General features: G+C 57.6%; 1 protein-coding gene and 1 long non-coding RNA gene across 4 annotated transcripts in view; one reads left to right on the forward strand and one right to left on the reverse strand.

The window, feature by feature from the left end:
* Nucleotides 1-1,293, reverse strand: part of LOC133090203 (uncharacterized) — a 46,679-nt gene extending 45,386 nt beyond the window's left edge. Inside the window, exon 1 of the long non-coding RNA XR_009700789.1 lies at nucleotides 884-1,293. This is a non-coding gene — a long non-coding RNA (uncharacterized LOC133090203). The remainder of the gene's footprint in view (nucleotides 1-883) is intronic.
* N4BP3 (NEDD4 binding protein 3) lies at nucleotides 1,294-9,816 on the forward strand. Of its 3 annotated transcripts, none has more exons than XM_061188522.1 (5): nucleotides 1,294-1,521; nucleotides 6,727-7,077; nucleotides 7,602-8,117; nucleotides 8,562-8,789; nucleotides 8,914-9,816. In XM_061188522.1, the coding sequence occupies exons 2-5, from the start codon at nucleotides 6,757-6,759 to the stop codon at nucleotides 9,439-9,441; spliced, it is 1,593 nt and encodes a 530-aa protein (XP_061044505.1). In that variant the 5' UTR covers nucleotides 1,294-1,521; nucleotides 6,727-6,756; the 3' UTR covers nucleotides 9,442-9,816. The 3 variants fall into 3 exon arrangements, with proteins under 3 accessions (XP_061044505.1, XP_061044507.1, XP_061044508.1); XM_061188524.1 differs by having other exon boundaries at nucleotides 6,730-7,077; XM_061188525.1 differs by lacking the exon at nucleotides 6,727-7,077.
* Nucleotides 9,817-15,672: the final 5,856 nt, after the last annotated feature.

Consider the following 15,672-nt stretch of genomic DNA (forward strand, 5'->3'; position numbering starts at 1 on the left):
TAGTTCCCTGACCAGGGATCGAACCTGGGCCCCCTGCATTGGGAGCGGTGAGTCTTAACCAATGGACCACCAGGGAAGTCCCCAAATTAACCATTTTTAAAGTGTAGAATTCAATGGCATTTAGCGCATTCACACTGTTGTGCAACCACCACCTCTATCTGGTTCCGAAACATTTTCCTCATCCCAAAAGGAAACCCCATACCCATTAAGCAGTCACTCCTCATTCCTCCCTCCCCACAGCCTCTGGCCCTAATCTGCCTTCTGCTGGATTTACCTGCTTCATGTAAGTGAAATCAAACCACATGTACTCTTTAGTGTCTGGTTTCTTTCACTTAGCAAAATTGGCAGATCATCCATGTTGTAGCATGTATTAGGACTCCATTCCTTTTTATGGTTGAATAATATTCCATCTGTGGATATACCACATTTTGTGTATCCATTCATCTGTTGGTGGACACTTGGGTTGTTTTCACCTTTGGGCTATTGTAAATAGTCCTGCTACGAACATTCGTGCACAAGTGTCTGTTTGAGTCCCTGTTTTCAATTCTTTGGGGTATACCTAGGAGTGGAACTGCTGGGTCATACCTCACTATATGTTTATAACCTTTTGTGGAAAACGCGGTGTTTTGTTATTTGAATCTGAACGCCGTTAGGTGTCCATTTCTGTCTCGGTTTCCATCTCTTCTATTGCCCGTTTGACTCACATTATTTGCCTGGCCCCTGAAGGCATCTGAATTTGCTCCCCCTACAAGGCTTTGGCAGCAAAAAAAAAAAACCTTAGCGCCCAATTCAGTCGCTAACGAGCCCGAAACCTTGGGTAAATGTCTCCACACCTCTCGGACTACTGTTTTGCTCAGCCTCAAAAGGGAATAATACTGCTTACCTAAGAGGAGGCAGCGAGAATCAAGGAGGTGATGGACGGAACGCGCCTCTTCCGAAGCTGTCGGGTTCTGGAAACCGAGACGGGCGGGCGAGGCAGGAGGAGAGGAGACGGCGGCGGAGGAGCGGGACGGGCTGGGCGCCCTCTGGGAGCATCGGCCACGCTTCGGGCTGCGGACTGGCCCGGGTCCGAGCTGGCGCACACCGGACGCCCGCGACGCAGAGCGCAACCGGCAGGGAGCTCAGGCGCCACCGCCGCGCGACATCTCGGCGGGCAGGCTTAAGCTGGAGCCGAGACCCCGGGCGGGGCTCAGGTTGGCACGCAGTGGGCGGGGGTGGCCCCTTTTCCCGCCCCCCACATCCGGGGGCCTGGGCCCGGCTGTGGGCCGGCCGCGCGCCAGTGAGTCAGGCCGGGTTTTCCCTCCGCCTCTGGGGCAGGCTAGGGAGCGCTGCCGAACGAATTGGCGTTCCTCCCTCGCCAATCCGGCTTCAGCGCCCGCCCGCCCGCGTTTTTCCGGCGCCTGCCGCCTGGCCGCTCCAGCCTGGTTCGCAGTCTCGGCTGGAGACGGCGCCCTGGAGGGAGGGTTCAAATCCGCGCAAGGGAGCTGCAGCGCGCGAGGGGTGCGGAGCGGAGCCGGCATGGTGAGTGGGGCGCGCAGCGGCCTGGGGCCGGACTCGGGGGGTGGGGCCGGCCGCCGAGGTCTAGCTAACCCGGCGACCTTGGCTAAGCCGGAGCCCTACGCCGGCCGAGGTTCACGTCTGAGAAGTGAGCGAGGGTGGCAAGGTGCGGTGTGCGCCCAGGTACCCCTTGCTTCCAGATACCGAAGCACCGAGGTGCGGGATCGGGGACCGTCCGCGAGCAGGGACGCTCTGCTGGGAGGGCGGGCGGCAGGTTACGCTGCAAACGCGCTTTTCTTGGAGCAGCTCCTGGGACCCCTGCACCACCGCTGGGGTGGGGCAGGTGCCCTTGGCGCTGGAGTCTGACCTCGGCTTCCGCGCCCCCAGCCTATCCGCTCGGGGCAAGCCTTAGAGAGGAGCCTGGAAGAGACATCCTCTTCCGCCCCTCAGGTAGCTGGAGGACCTCCCGCAGTTCTGGGGGAGCCCTCGCCTCGGCCACAGCCTTCCCCGGGGAAATTCCATGGAGTTGCCAACCTCGTCTGCCCCTCCACCTTACCCACGAGACCCCTCTCCTGCCCTCTCCCGCCCCCTCCGGGATACCCCCTTCCTCCACTAACCCCCTACCCTGTACGAGCGGCAGCTGCCAGCCTGCTGCCAGGGGTCCCATGAATAGGGGACGCTCCCAGGTCTTGAGCACCATCCCAGTCTGGCCACAACCTTTGGCCAAAGTGAGGGCCCGCCTGGGGCCGGGCGGAAATCAGGGCCCTGACTGCGTCCAGAAAAAGGACTGGGACCTGTCATCTCCTACCCGGCAATCTCCCCGCCTCCACGAGCAGATCGGGGCTCTCCTCGCTTGCACCAGGGGCTCAGCCTGTCCCTCGGCCTCGGTGCTCCCTGCCCGGCCTAGGGAGGGAGAGAGGCCGGAGGCTATCCTGGGCCCGGTGATCGGCCTCCTCCCAGAGCCCTCCTAGGCAGGGCTTCTCTCTCTACCGGCTGGCTGTGTGTGGGTGTGTATGTGCGAGACTGAATGAATGCAGCCAGCCTGCTCCCGCTACCGCCTCTATAGAGCTAGCAGCTTCCAGGGCTCAGAGTCCAAATGCAGCCGTGCTTCCACTATTTCTTCCTGACCCAGGGGCAAGCAGGGGGGATTCCAGGCTGAGGGGACTGGGATCCAAACCAACTTGGTTGCAGGTGCCCTTGCAAGTGTGGGGAGCCGAGCAGATATAATACACAGCAGTGTGTGCCCATGGAGGGCAGCTGGTAACCCCTGGCTGGGACAGCCTGGAGCAGAAGAGAGGGCCTTGCCTGGGGAGTTGGGATTGCTCGTCTCGTGGGATCTTAGGCAGCTCACCTCTTTCTGGGCCTCAGTTTCCCTAGCTGTAAGATGGGGTAAGGGTAACTACTGTCTTTCCCACCTCCATGAGGCTGTCGTGGAGATGAGATGATGAAACAAAAGGGCTGATAAAAACTGTAGAGCGCTGTGCAACTGTAAGTGACCATATAGTGATACTAAGAATCACTCCTGCAGCATTTAGACGCCGGACTCTGCCTTTTCACAGGTCGAAGTGGGACTAGGGAATGCCAGCCTCTCCCATTCCCTCCTTGGGCCCCTCTTACTGACTGCCCCCTCTTTTGGAGCTGGGACATTCCAGTCCCATTCCTCAGGGGCAGCTGCAGTCATGCCCCTCAGCAAAGCTGATCCCACAGCAGGTGGTGGGACCCTCCCCTGGGGCCAGGGCTCAAGAGGGGCTAAAGGCATCCAAGGCCAGACTGGGAGCTTCCTACCCGAGTACTCTGGGTACACCCCAGAGGAGATGCACAGTGGGGTCAGGGCAGGCTTCTAAACGTGGGGAGCCTGTGTACTTTTTCCTATGCAGCTGAACATGACCTTAGGCACGTTATTTTACCTCCTGGGCCTCAGTTTTCTCTTCTGAAGTGGGGGATGACACTATTCCCTTCCCATGTGTGTTGTGAGCATGTGGTAGGCCCAGCATCAGGCTGACTCAACAAGGCACCCACTAAGGGACACTGGGATGCCTCTCTGAGTGTCCTCTCTTTTTCTGCTTCATGGCCAGGGTGGTCCCCCAGCCCTGTTCGCCTGTCTCCACCAAGGGTTGGTCCAAAGGAGATGCACCCAGTGTCCAGGCTCTCCGTGTTTCTGGCTAATCTTGGAGCGGGTGGAGGGGGAGGTGGAAGCAGGAGTAAAGGGGCCCTGTTGGAGCCAACCAGGACCTGTGCAGAATAGGACCTATGTGGCCCAGCCGAAACCTTGCTGGCAGGGCAGTGGGGTGGTGGTGGTGAGGTTCAGCTCTGTGCAGAGCTCTGGGCCCCAGGCACGTAATGAGTTCTGGGCGGGGAAGCCCAGGCACTTGGAGGAGGAGGCCCTGTTTTTCGCTCTGGCGGTCCCAGTGGGGCTGCAAGGCACTTGCTGTCTCTCCCTCCCTCCTCCCCCGCCACATCCTCTCCTGCACAGCTGCCCTGGCCTGAGTGGACCAGTCCCTGGGCTTCCAAGCAGTGGGAAGGAATGTGTGTATTGGGAGTGTGGGGGAGGCAGGGGAGGTGGATGGTCTCCTTTAGGAAAAAGGACTGTCCCCAGACTGAAACCTGGGCAGGGTGGAGCCTCCCAAAAGCCAGGGGCCTTAGCCCCACTGGGGGAGCTAATAATATAGCCAGAGAAGTTATCTAGGAGGGGTGGAGGGTGGAGGGTAGAGGGTGGGGGCCTTTGGGAAAGACAAAGGGAAGGGCTGTTTTTGCCCCTCCATCTAGCTCCATAGTTATTTCAAATTGCTCAACTCACTTGTGGAGAAAAGCCGGTCCCGTGTGTGCGCACGCGCACACACACACACACACACACACATACACCCCTACATCTAGCAGCCTTGGGGCTAGGGAAGACAGTATGTATTCGTGTGTTATGTGTGTGTCTGGAAGGTGATCAGTGCTGTGTGGATGACCTTGCGCGTGACTGTGTCTGCTGTTGGATCCTCTCTGTGTCCTCTAACGGAGGAACTTCTGTGCCGCTGGTGGCACTGACTGGACTGCCGTATGTGTGTGGTGTATGTGCTGTTTTGGCCCATGGCTGCCTCTCCCCTGGACCTGAGACCCTTCGTGGGGATTATGGAGTGTCGGTTATTGCTCCCTGAGATAGGAAGTGAGGCTCTGGCCAGGGGAACATGAGGCACTGTGTGTTTGGGATAAAGTGGGCATATTTGGCACCACTGCCACCATCCCAGCCCCCATGCTGTCACCAGGCTTGCAGTTCACAAGCCCTTTCACCTCCCCATCTCTGTGACTGTCACAGCAACCCTATAAGGATGGGAGGGCAGGTAGAGTCTTTCCCACTTTGGGGAAAGGTGGGGAAACTGAGGCATGGCGAAGGGAGGTGCCCCGTGGAGAGATGGTGTGAGAGTGGGCTGGAGACCAGATTCTCTGCTGTCTACCTCCCCAAGAAGCAGTGACAGGAGTTCAGTGGGCTCTCCGACACAGCGGTGTCTGTTGCTGGGTGGGCTTGTCATGGTGAGGGGGTGTCAGATTGGGGGGCAAGATGCTTCAAGTCCAACTCTTGGGCTGTGGGTGCATCCTGGGTCCCCACTAGACATTTGGCAGTCATGGTACTAGAATCACAGGCATCCTCACTCTGACCAGCTCTGTGACCTTGGGCAAGCCACTTCCCCTTTCGGAGCCCCCAGTGCCCTTATCTAAAAAACCAGATAGTTAACCATGTGCCAGGACTCCGTGAGACCCCTACACAGGGCCATGTCACTGTAGGTGCCCAGCACCTGTCATTCCTTATCTGGATGACTCCCTTAACCCTGTGTGGCTTGTGACACCCCCAGAGGGGCTGAGCTGTCTGGGGGCTGGTAGGGGATGGTTGGGAAGGTTGCTTTTGCCCGGGGTGAGATTGAGGGCCACAGGGTGTGCGGGCAGGGCCGTGCCCTTCCACCCCCCTCCCTCCTTCCCACTCCCTGTGAGCTTTGTGTTCTACAAACACAAAACCTGGAAATGGTTGAGGAAGATGGAACCTCCTAACCATTGTTTGGAGCGGGAGTCAGTGTCCCGGAAGCATATTGGGTTGCGGGGCAGGGGTGCGGGGGTGGATGGGCAGCTGCATTGTGCCTGCTGGGTGTCTGTCCGTGAATGGGAACAGCTGGGTGGGAGGCAGAGAAGGTGGCATTCGTTCATTTGGCAAGTCCTTTCTGAGCACCTACTGTGTGCCAGGTGCTGGGCTGGACACAGGGGATCCAGCGGGGCACTAGGGACAGGCGCTGCCCTCCACAGTGTGGTCCCAGCACAGGTGGGAGACCTGGTCGCTCGGGAACTTGCTGGCGTCATTCACGTGTCTACCAGCTAAGCTCAGCTTCAGCCAGCCTGTGTTGATCCTGGCTGTAGGCCAGGCCCTGGACTGGGCGTTTTGTCCTCTAATCTTAGCCAGTCCTCCTAGCATCCCTGAGTGATAAGAGTTGTCATGGCCATTGTCCAGATGAGGAAGCCAGGGCCCACACACTGATTGGTTCCACACATTGGGTCAGGATTTGGGCCCCGCTGCCTGGTGGTGGGCTTTGGAGGAGCAGCATATACAGGGGCTGGCAGGGGCTCTGGCTGCCCCTTCCCCCTGCCTCGCACCACTGCCCCAACATGGACACCTGTTCCGGAACTTGTGGCCATTGTTCCCACCATCCTTCTTCCCCTCGGGCCCTTCCTGTTTGTATCCCTCCTGCGGTAGCCCCCAACCCCACCCGTGCCAGGTGCTTCCCTTGGGAAAACTCTGACCCTCTACAGGAAGAGGGGTTGAATGGGGTTTTCCCCCTCCCAAGGGAAGAAGGAATGGAAATTCTGAGGCCACCGGCCCTGGTTCCCTGGTGCCCTCTGCCCACCCACCACATTGGGTGCCTGGCAGGAGAATGAACAAAGTTAGAGTCAGACAGCGATGGAGTCCTCAGCTGGCCCAGTCCTGGGAGGGGCCCCTATCCTGCTGCTTCAGGTCCTGGTCCCCTGTGACCCCAGGCACACACTGGCCCCTAGTTGGAGCTGGAGCACTAGACAGGTGGCCGTGGGACCTTTACTCCTTTTCTAGGAATCCTGTCCTGGATTCTCTCTAGAACCCACATCTGCCACTCCTGGGTGGGCCAGGTGGGGAGCTGACACAGAGAGCAAGCACCTGGTTTTAGGGCATCAGGGGAGTTGGGCAGAAAGCACCTACCTGCTCTGATGGAGCCTCCCGACCCCCAGAAGCAGCCGCCTGTGCCCTGGTGAAACTTCATGGCCACAGCCCCAGGCGCTGCTGGCATTGCCATGGGCAACGTGGGCAGCCTGTTGGAACGGCAGGACTTTTCCCCTGAAGAGCTACGGGCAGCACTCGCAGGGTCTCGGGGCTCCCGCCAGCCTGATGGGCTCTTCCGGAAAGGCTTGGGCCAGCGCGAGCTCTTCAGCTACCTGCACCTCCCCAAGAAGGACAGCAAGACCACCAAGAAGGCCCCTCGGAACGAGCCTGCCGACTATGCCACCCTCTACTACCAGGAACATCCTCGGGCTGGTGACTTCAGCAAGACTTCGCTGCCTGAGCGGGGTCGTTTTGACAAGGTGTGCCTCTGCTGTGCCCCTCCCTACTGTGGTAGTGTGGGGATGGGGGCTTCCTTGGAGACCCTGATGCTGGGATGGGATGCGAAAGCCTTTTTTTTTTTTTTTTTTTTTAATAACATGCGGAAATTTTTTTTTAATATTTAATATATTTATTTGGTTGTGCTGGGTCTTAGTCGCGGCAAGCAGGCTCCTTAGTTGCGGCACATGGGCTCCTTAGTTATGGCAGGTGGCCTCCTTAGTTGCAGCATGTGAACTCTTAGTTGCAGCATGCATGTGGGATCTAGTTCCCCGACCAGGGATTGAACTGGGGCCCCTTGCATCGGAGCGCGGAGTCTAACCACCGCGCCACCAGGGAAGTCCCATGAAAGTGTTGCTATGGGCTGGCTTGAGACTTGGTCACTGCCTCCTGGCGACATGTCCCCCATGTTCTCAAAGAGGATTCCCAGGGGCTGCGGGAGGGAGCATCGGAGGGCAGAGCAGAGCAGTCAGCCCAGGGTCTCATTCCTGCCCTCTCTTCCTGGCAGTGCCACATTCGCCCATCAGTATTCAAGCCGGCAGTGGGCACCGGGAAAGGCTTTCTGTCCATGCAGAGCCTGGCGGCCCACAAGGGTCAGAAGCTGTGGCGCAGCAATGGCAGCCTGCACACGCTGGCCTGCCACCCGCCCCTGAGCCCGGGGCCCCGGGCCAGCCAGGCCCAGGCCCGTGCCCAGCTGCTGCAAGCCCTCAGCCTGGATGAGGGTGGCCCTGAGCCCGAGCCAAGTCTGTCCGACTCCTCCAGCGGAGGCAGCTTTGGCCGCGGTCCCAGCACCGGCCCCGGCCCCTTCTGCTCCTCCCTGGGCCACATTAACCACCTCGGGGGCTCCCTGGACCGGGCCTCACGGGGTCCCAAGGAGGCTGTGCTGAGCTGCCTGCCCGAACCACCACCCCCCTACGAGTTCTCCTGCCCCACTGCCGAGGACATGGTGGCCATGCTGCCCGACACCTGTGAGGAGCTCAAGAGGGGCCTCAGTGATGAGGATGGCACCAACCCCTTCACGCAGGTGAGAGCAGCCCCTGCCTTGGTGTGCTGTTCTGTCCCTTGGCATTAGAGTACAGGGCAGACAGAGGGTCACCAGCCAGCTCTCCCACATGGCTCTGGGCACAAGAGAATAAGGAAGAGAGAGGTGATTTGGCTCCTCTCCCCAAGCCCCACGTGGTGGGGATGTCATGGCATTGGTGGTCCTTGCTGGGAGTTGGGTAGGAGGGAGACTCCCTGGGAGGGCCGTGTGTTGAGGACACTTCACCTCTGGAGGACATCCTGGGTTAGGGCACATGTGTGGCCAGAGCATTGGACCCTGGACCCTGTGGTGTTGAGGCACAGGACGTTAGAAGCAGCTGGAGTGTTGGATCTGTGGGCCAGCCATGGGAGTGCAGGCAGTCGGTGTCCGGGGGGCAGGGCCGTGTGTGGATATCAGGGCATGGCAGGTGCCTCTTCCCCTTGGCAGGTGCTGGAGGAGCGCCAGCGGCTGTGGCTGTCTGAGCTGAAGCGCCTATACGTGGAGCAGTTGCATGAGGTGACCCAGAAGGCCGAGCGTAGTGAGCGCAACCTCCAGCTACAGCTGTTCATGGCCCAGCAGGAGCAGAGGCGCCTACGCAAGGAGCTGCGGGCACAGCAGGGCCTGGGCCCAGAGGCCGATCCCAGTGCCCGACCAGAGGAAGAAGCCCGATGGGAGGTGAGAGACTAGGCATTCAGAAACTCCTGCCTTCATTACTGTCGTCCCATCCTCTGCCTGCCTTCCAACTGGTCCCCCCTTACCCTGCTTTGCTTGGCTCTTGCCCATCCCTGTCCCCCTTCAGGTGTGCCAGAAGACAGCAGAGATTAGCCTCCTGAAGCATCAGCTGCGGGAGGCCCAGGCTGAGCTGGCACAGAAGCTTGCTGAGATCTTCAGCCTGAAGACGCAACTTCGGGGCAGCCGGGTGCACGCCCAGGCCCAGGACGCAGAGCTGGCCCAGCTGCGAGAGGCTGTGCGGAGCCTGCAGGAGCAGGCCCCTCGGGAGGAGGCCCCAGGCAGCTGTGAGACCGATGACTGCAAGAGCAGGGGGCTGCTGGGGGAGGCAGGAGGCAGTGAGGCCGGAGATGGTGCCGAGCAGCTGCGGGCTGAGCTGCTGAAGGAGCGGCTCCGGGGCCAGGAGCAGGCGCTGCGCTTTGAGCAGGAGCGGCGGATATGGCAGGAGGAGAAGGAGCGGGTGCTGCGCTACCAGCGGGAGATCCAGGGGGGCTACATGGACATGTACCGCCGCAACCAGGCGCTGGAACAGGAGCTGCGGGCACTGCGGGAGCCCCTCGCGCCCTGGAGCCCTCGGCTTGAGTCCTCCAAGATCTGAGGCCAGCGGAGTGAGCTGACAGCAGAAGCACTGTCAGAAGATGGCTTGGACAAGCCCACTCTGAGACGGCCAGCTCCTTCCTTACATTGGTCTGGGGCAGAATCTGCTGAGACCAGCCAAAGATGGAGAGGCTCGCTGACAGGAGGGATCCAGTTGGGCTGTGGGCTGGATGGGGTGCCAGCAGCAGGAGCCAGGGCAAGGCTCTACTGGCTGAGGAATACCCAGGCAGAGCCCAGCCCTGCTCTCTGAAGTAGGTGTGGCCCAGGAAAGGAGGTTTGGGAATGAAGAGCCCTGTGATGCAAAAGGGCCAGTGTGAGGGAGGGAGGCTGGGGTGGGAACATTGGCCTCCCCAGAATAAAATCACATTTTCTACAAGGAGGCACCAGGTGATGATGTTGGGCCTGTCCCTGACCTGAGTCCAGAGGATCGTGGATGGTCAGGGTTAGGGCTGTTGTACCGGGCTGTAGCTCCACCATGTTCATGGTCAGTGGGGAGGGTATGCCTTGTGCCTCTGTGTGCAGCTGCTGGACATGCATGGTGGGGAGTGGAGGAATCCTTGCCCTGGAACCACAGAGTTCCTTAGCTGCCATGTGGGATGAAATTCCTTTCTTTAGCATCAGTGGGACTTTTCAGAAGGCAAGTCAGCCAAGGTATTGCTATAACATGAAACGACGTCCTCTTTTTGGAAAGTCTGGGCCCCAGGTTCCCAGGCCCAGCTGGATGTGGGGCCGGCCTAAGACAGCTTCTGCTGGAGAACCTTAAGCCTCCAGGAGGGGCCCTGCCCCTCCCAGAACATACCTCCCACCTTTTTCTCTGGCTTGTGCACCCCTCCCTCCGTTGGGATGAGGGCCCTGGGAAGGTACAGGAGATGAGGCAGAGAAAGCTTGGTAAAGGACCAGAACCACAGCAGGGAATGTGGACATTTCCCTGTAGGCATGGGGGGCCATGGGGTATTCTTGAGCAGGAGTGAGATATGATCTGATTTGTATTCTGGAAAGTTCTTTCCTGGGAGGAAGCACCCCCATCCCTGGCCCTGCATTAGGCTCCCTGACCCTTGCTCTTAGCCAAGGCTGGTCCTTGGCCCCTAAAACCCACTCCCATCCTTGCCCTCTCAGACATCTGGCTTCCCCTCTGGCCCCTTGCTCCCTCCTGGGTGGGTGATCTGGAGCACAGAACCAGTCTGGCTGTGCAAGAGGCATCTCCCTAGCCCTTGCTCTGAAGTTTGGTGTCCTTACAGATGCATCCGTGTAACTGCTGCCATGCATGGAGCGCTTCCTGCCTGTCTGGTGCTGTGTTAGGCTGTCAGGGCATGGGGGGTCAGGGTTGAATTAGATGTGCTTCCTGCCACAAGGGAGCCAGGACACAGACGTCTCCCTCCCAGGCCCTGTCATGGTGGGGTAGTGGCCACCTCTGATAATCTCTGCAGAGACCCCCAGTTTGTTCCCTATGGCTGTGATCAGCTCCTTCCTTGGCCACGCCTGGCGGCCCCCTCAGGCCCCAGCAGGTGGGTCCTGGTGGTGGAGTGGAGTCGCTGTGCAGGGGTTTGGATGCAGCTGTGGAGTGTGAGCCAGTGTGCCCCACCTTTTTAGGGCAGAGAGCAGGGTGTGTGTTGTCTGCCGTCGGGGTGGTGTGTTTATGTCTGTGTGAGTGTCAGGTGTGTATAGTAGAGATGTGCTGTGGGTGGTGGGTGTGTCTAAGGGGGTGTGTTTGGGGTTCCTGGGTTGGAGGCCTGGAGGGCTGCTTCCTGGTCCCTCCCTCTGTTGCATTCTTTCCCACCAGTCTCAGCCCCTTTTAGCACTGGCCAGGCTTGGCTGGAGCCTGTGGCCAGGGCAGACCCCTAGGCCTAGCTGAGACCCATCTGGGCTCACCCCTGAGCCCAGGGCCTCTGCCTGGGGAGGGAAAGCAGGGACACTTGGGTTAGGCTGCCCTGTCCATGACAGGCCTTGATACCCATTTCACACACCCCTTCTAATCGAGGTTTCCGGGTCAATGGTTCCTCCAAAGGGCCCTCCAGAGCTCAGTGCTAGCCTGAAGCCTGGGTCACCCCCAGGGCCTGGAGCTGGTCAGGCTGGGTGCCCACGTACCCCACAGTGGCTGGGGTCCACCTTTTGGTGTCCCAGCTCTGCAGAACAGCTCCCCACCCAGCAATTAGGGAGCTGGGCTGGCCAGTATAGCCAGCGGGGAGTGGGCGGGCGGTACCAAAACTTGGCAGCTGTGCCAGAAACCAAGGCCAGGCCCAGATGTACGGGGAGGGCACAAGAGAGCCGAAGCTGGGGTGGCTCAGAGGGAACCAGATCCCTGTGAGCTCATCCCTGCTGGGAAAACCAGTTCCCTGTCCCCAAGCCGGCTGGGCGGCTCTGGGGCCAGCCGATCACAGGTGCCACTGTAGTGGCTACTGCTTGGGGCAGCCCCTCTGTCCTGCCCCTGGTGGACCCCTCAGCTCCCCAGCTGTCCTCAGACCCCCTCCCCCAGCAGACTAGGCCCAAGAGCTAATTCTCTCCAGACTGAGACTAGCTCCCTACACTGGGCTCCCTGCCCTTGGTCCCTCTTGTTCTCAGCTCAGATAGCTTCACACCCTCCAGTGGCTCCCTGGGCCCCTTAACCTGTCACCTGAGGCCTCTGACAGTCTCCCTCTAGGGTCACTGATAGTGGTGCTCCTCCTGATGCCAGCAGCCCTCTGGGCCCTCATTCTCCAGATGCCCCTTCACGGTGCTCAGATCTTGCCTCCTTAGGAAAGCCTTCCCTGCACTGACACCCTGCCTAGGCAATTCCTCACTCCCTATGCCCGCAGCCCCTCCGTCTCTCCACCAGCTTTTTCTGTGCTGTTGGAATTGTCAGTTTGCCTCTGTTTCCACTGGGCTGTGGGCATGGTTGGGGCAGGGCCGGCTATTCTGTTTTCATCCCCAGAGCCTGCTCTGGTTCCAGCCCAGCAGGCACTGGGGGGCTTTGGAGTCAAGAGAGACCACACCCCTCCCCTGACTAGCATATGGATTCAAGCTGGTGGGGCGGGGGGAAGATGGCAAAGGCTCCAGCTCCGAGCGTTCATTCACCTTTCGTGCCACCTGGTCTGAACCAGGTCTGTGCCAAGCACTGCCATTCACTGCACAGTGATGTACTGAGTGCCTCCCTCGGGGAGGAAGCCAAGGTGGTCAAAGCCTCTGCCCCCATGGCCCTTCCCGGAGGGTGGGGGAGAGAGACAACACACACACACAAGTCCACAGTAGTGACTGGGCCAGAAGAGTGCAAACATACAGAGGTGGGGACAACAGAGGCACCTCCACAGTGGTGAGCAAGTCAGCAGATCACGGAGAAGGCAGAGGGAGCCCGTCTGGGGGATTGAGAGTAAATTTCTTTGAGACTGGGGGAGCTGTAGGTATTAGGGAAACTTTTTCCGAAGAGCGTGCAGGTGCCAATTCAGTTTGCATAACCCACCACCCTAGTAGGTGGGGACTTTAGCCCTCTGTATTGGATTCAGGAAAGAAAAAGAATGTGCTGTTTCTTGAAACAAAAACAAAAGTGGAATAGGTCATGAGAGGTGAAGTTTGAGTGCCATGGGAGTTCAGAGGAGAGCTGGCTCACTTGTCACTCCAGGTCATAGGGGGGCGGGGGGACGGATGTTGACCAAACTTTGGTCGGCCACTTCCGAGTTTTCTTTTTGAGTGTGCCTTCCTGTGTCCTTCCTTGTGCAGTCCAGTTCTAGCGAGAATCCTGCTAAGTTAGGTTAGACAGAGTTCTCCCATCCTCCATATCTGATCACCTTCCATATCTAATCTGGTTCCTCAGCCTCCACCATCTCCCAGGTTATGTCTGGTCACTCTGGCTTGCCTTCATTGAGAATCCTCTGAGGTTGTTTAGCCAGTTCCCCCTGCACCTTGAGGTTTCCTCTTAGTAATTTTCCATCTGCTGACCTCCACCCTGCTCCTTGGCTATGAATTCAATGTTTCCTGGTTATATTTGGAGTTGAGGCCACTCTCTGGCCCCTACCACAAAACCCCATTCCAGTAGCCCCCCTTGAATAAAGTCTTCCTTACCATTCTTTAACACGTGTCATGAGTAATTTTTTTCTTTAACGAGGTAATCTTCTCAGAGGAGGGGAAGTTGCGGGTATTTCCTCTGGAGTAGGGTGAGATGAGGGCATTCCAGGATGGGCCTGGATTTGGCCACAGGGAAGCGCGGGGCATGTCTATGGGAGGGTCTTGTCTGGAAAGGGGTGAAAGGAGGCAAGCTGGACAGCCTGGCAAGCTGGCACAGAAGGACTTCACCTCCTGTGACTGTGGGTGGGTCCCTCAGGCAGCCAAGGAGAAGGGCCAGAACCAGGACCAGCTTTGTGTGTGTGTGACCTGTGTAGTCACCAAGGGCCCCACACTCAGAAGGGCCTTCGACTTGGTGCAATGCTCTGCTGTCATCATCCGGAAGTTAATGATGTTTGAACAAGGGGCCTCGCATTTTCATTTTGCTCTGGGGCCTGCAAATGACATAGCTGCTCCTGGCCTGAACCAAAGCTTTTCAAGGAGTGGCAGGGGTAGGGAGAAACAGGAGACTGGTTGGGAGCCACCTGGAGGGTGGAAGGAAGAGCAGGCCCTGAGCGGGCAACTTGAACTGATGTTGAGCCCTGATGCTCCCAGGTTCTGCAGAAGGCAGGTGGTGGCTGCACTACCCGCCGTTGCCCCCCATCCCCCCAGCTATCAGGGGAGGTTCATCTTTTCCTAGCCTGGCCTTCCTGGACACACTCTGGGAGGCAAGGAAGGCTGTTTTTCAGGAGAGCACTCCAGGGCTTGTCCTCTCTATCAAGAACCTTTCCTTCTTACCTTCCTTCCTTCCTTCCTTCCTTTCTTCCTTCCTTCTTTGTTATCTAGTATGCTCTTTGTGTACTGGCCTCCCTGCCCCCTGCCATTTTTAAGGTATAATTTACATACAGGAAAATTCACTGCTTTGATAGTACAGAGAATTGTACAACCAGCCCTACAGAATAGCCAAGATACAGAATAGTTCCATCATCCCCCCCAAATCCCCGTGTACCTCTGTAGTCAGCCATTCTACCCCAACCTCAGGCAACCAGTGATCTGCTTTCTCAATAACCTTGTGTTTGTTTTTCTTTTTTGCCCTTTTTGGGAGCAGTGTTTAATCCCACCACATATTAGAACATATTACAAAGTAGTGAGTAAAACAATATGACATTCGTATAAAAATAAAATTATACCTCAGTGGGAAGAATGAAGAGCAAGAAATAGATTTCATTCTGTAGAAAAATCTTAATATTATGGTAACGGGCTTCCAAATGAGAGGGTAAGGAAGATTATTTTTTAAGCAGTTCTGGGATAACTGGACAAAAATATGGGAAAAAATAAGTCATACTTTGCACCACCCCCTGCAAAATAAAATGGACATGCATTGGGAATTAAATTTTAAAAATCAAATCCTAGGAAACTAGCAAAAGGTAAAAAGACTGTTACTGAGTTAGTGGAGAACAGCTAAGTTTTTCTGCTTTGAAGCAGCCACCCTCCAACAAAACAAAACAAAACAAAACCACACAATCCCAACAAGGAAAGATTGACAAAATCAGCCATGTAGGAAAACATGGTGCAACCTGAAAAGTAACGAAACCATGATGTAAGAAGAGCCACATACTGGGGAAAACAATGACAGACAGAGGTGAAGGAGCCTGACGTATGAGCTGGGCATTCTAAGTTCTGGCAGAAGCTAGGCTTTGCTCACACCCAGTGTAGCTGAGAGGCAGGCTTCCCCAGAGGAAGTGGGGAAGCCTGGGGCGTTCGCGAAACCCTGTGAGGTCCTGCTGGCTTGGATGCAGCCTCAGCCTCGGACTGTGGCCCCAGGCAAGGTTCACTCAACCCTCCGACCCCCACAACTCCCGCCTGGGCCAGGACCACCCAGGCTCACGGCGCAGGGACAGGCCTCTTCGCCCCCGCGGGCTGCTGGACAGGCTGTGGACTGCCCTCTTCCTTGCGTGTTTCATCAGGTTTGAAACCGGGGTTTCCCCATTCATAAACGGAGGATATCGGCTACTTCAGACTATTTCTGCGCAGCTACTGTGTTCCAAGCACATAGTGTTGGGGATACAGCAGCGATAAGTACAAACTCCTGGCCCCAATGGAGCTTTTATCCTACAAGGTGGGGGGAAGGGGGGAGGTTAGGGGCAGGAAGACAGAATAAACAAATAAACGCTCAAGATAATTTAAAGTCAAATATTATAAGGAAAACAGGGCTGGATTG

This window comes from Eubalaena glacialis, chromosome 4 (genome assembly GCF_028564815.1).
Source record: "Eubalaena glacialis isolate mEubGla1 chromosome 4, mEubGla1.1.hap2.+ XY, whole genome shotgun sequence".
Classification (NCBI taxonomy): Eukaryota; Metazoa; Chordata; class Mammalia; order Artiodactyla; family Balaenidae; genus Eubalaena; species Eubalaena glacialis.

Coding starts and splice junctions, on each gene's coding strand:
- N4BP3 (XM_061188522.1), top strand. CDS start 6,757: ATGGCCACAGCCCCAGGCGCTGCTGGCATTGCCATGGGCAACGTGGGC. Junction 8,118..8,561: donor GCACCAACCCCTTCACGCAG/GTGAGAGCAGCC, acceptor TCCCCTTGGCAG/GTGCTGGAGGAGCGCCAGCG. Junction 8,790..8,913: donor AGGAAGAAGCCCGATGGGAG/GTGAGAGACTAG, acceptor GTCCCCCTTCAG/GTGTGCCAGAAGACAGCAGA.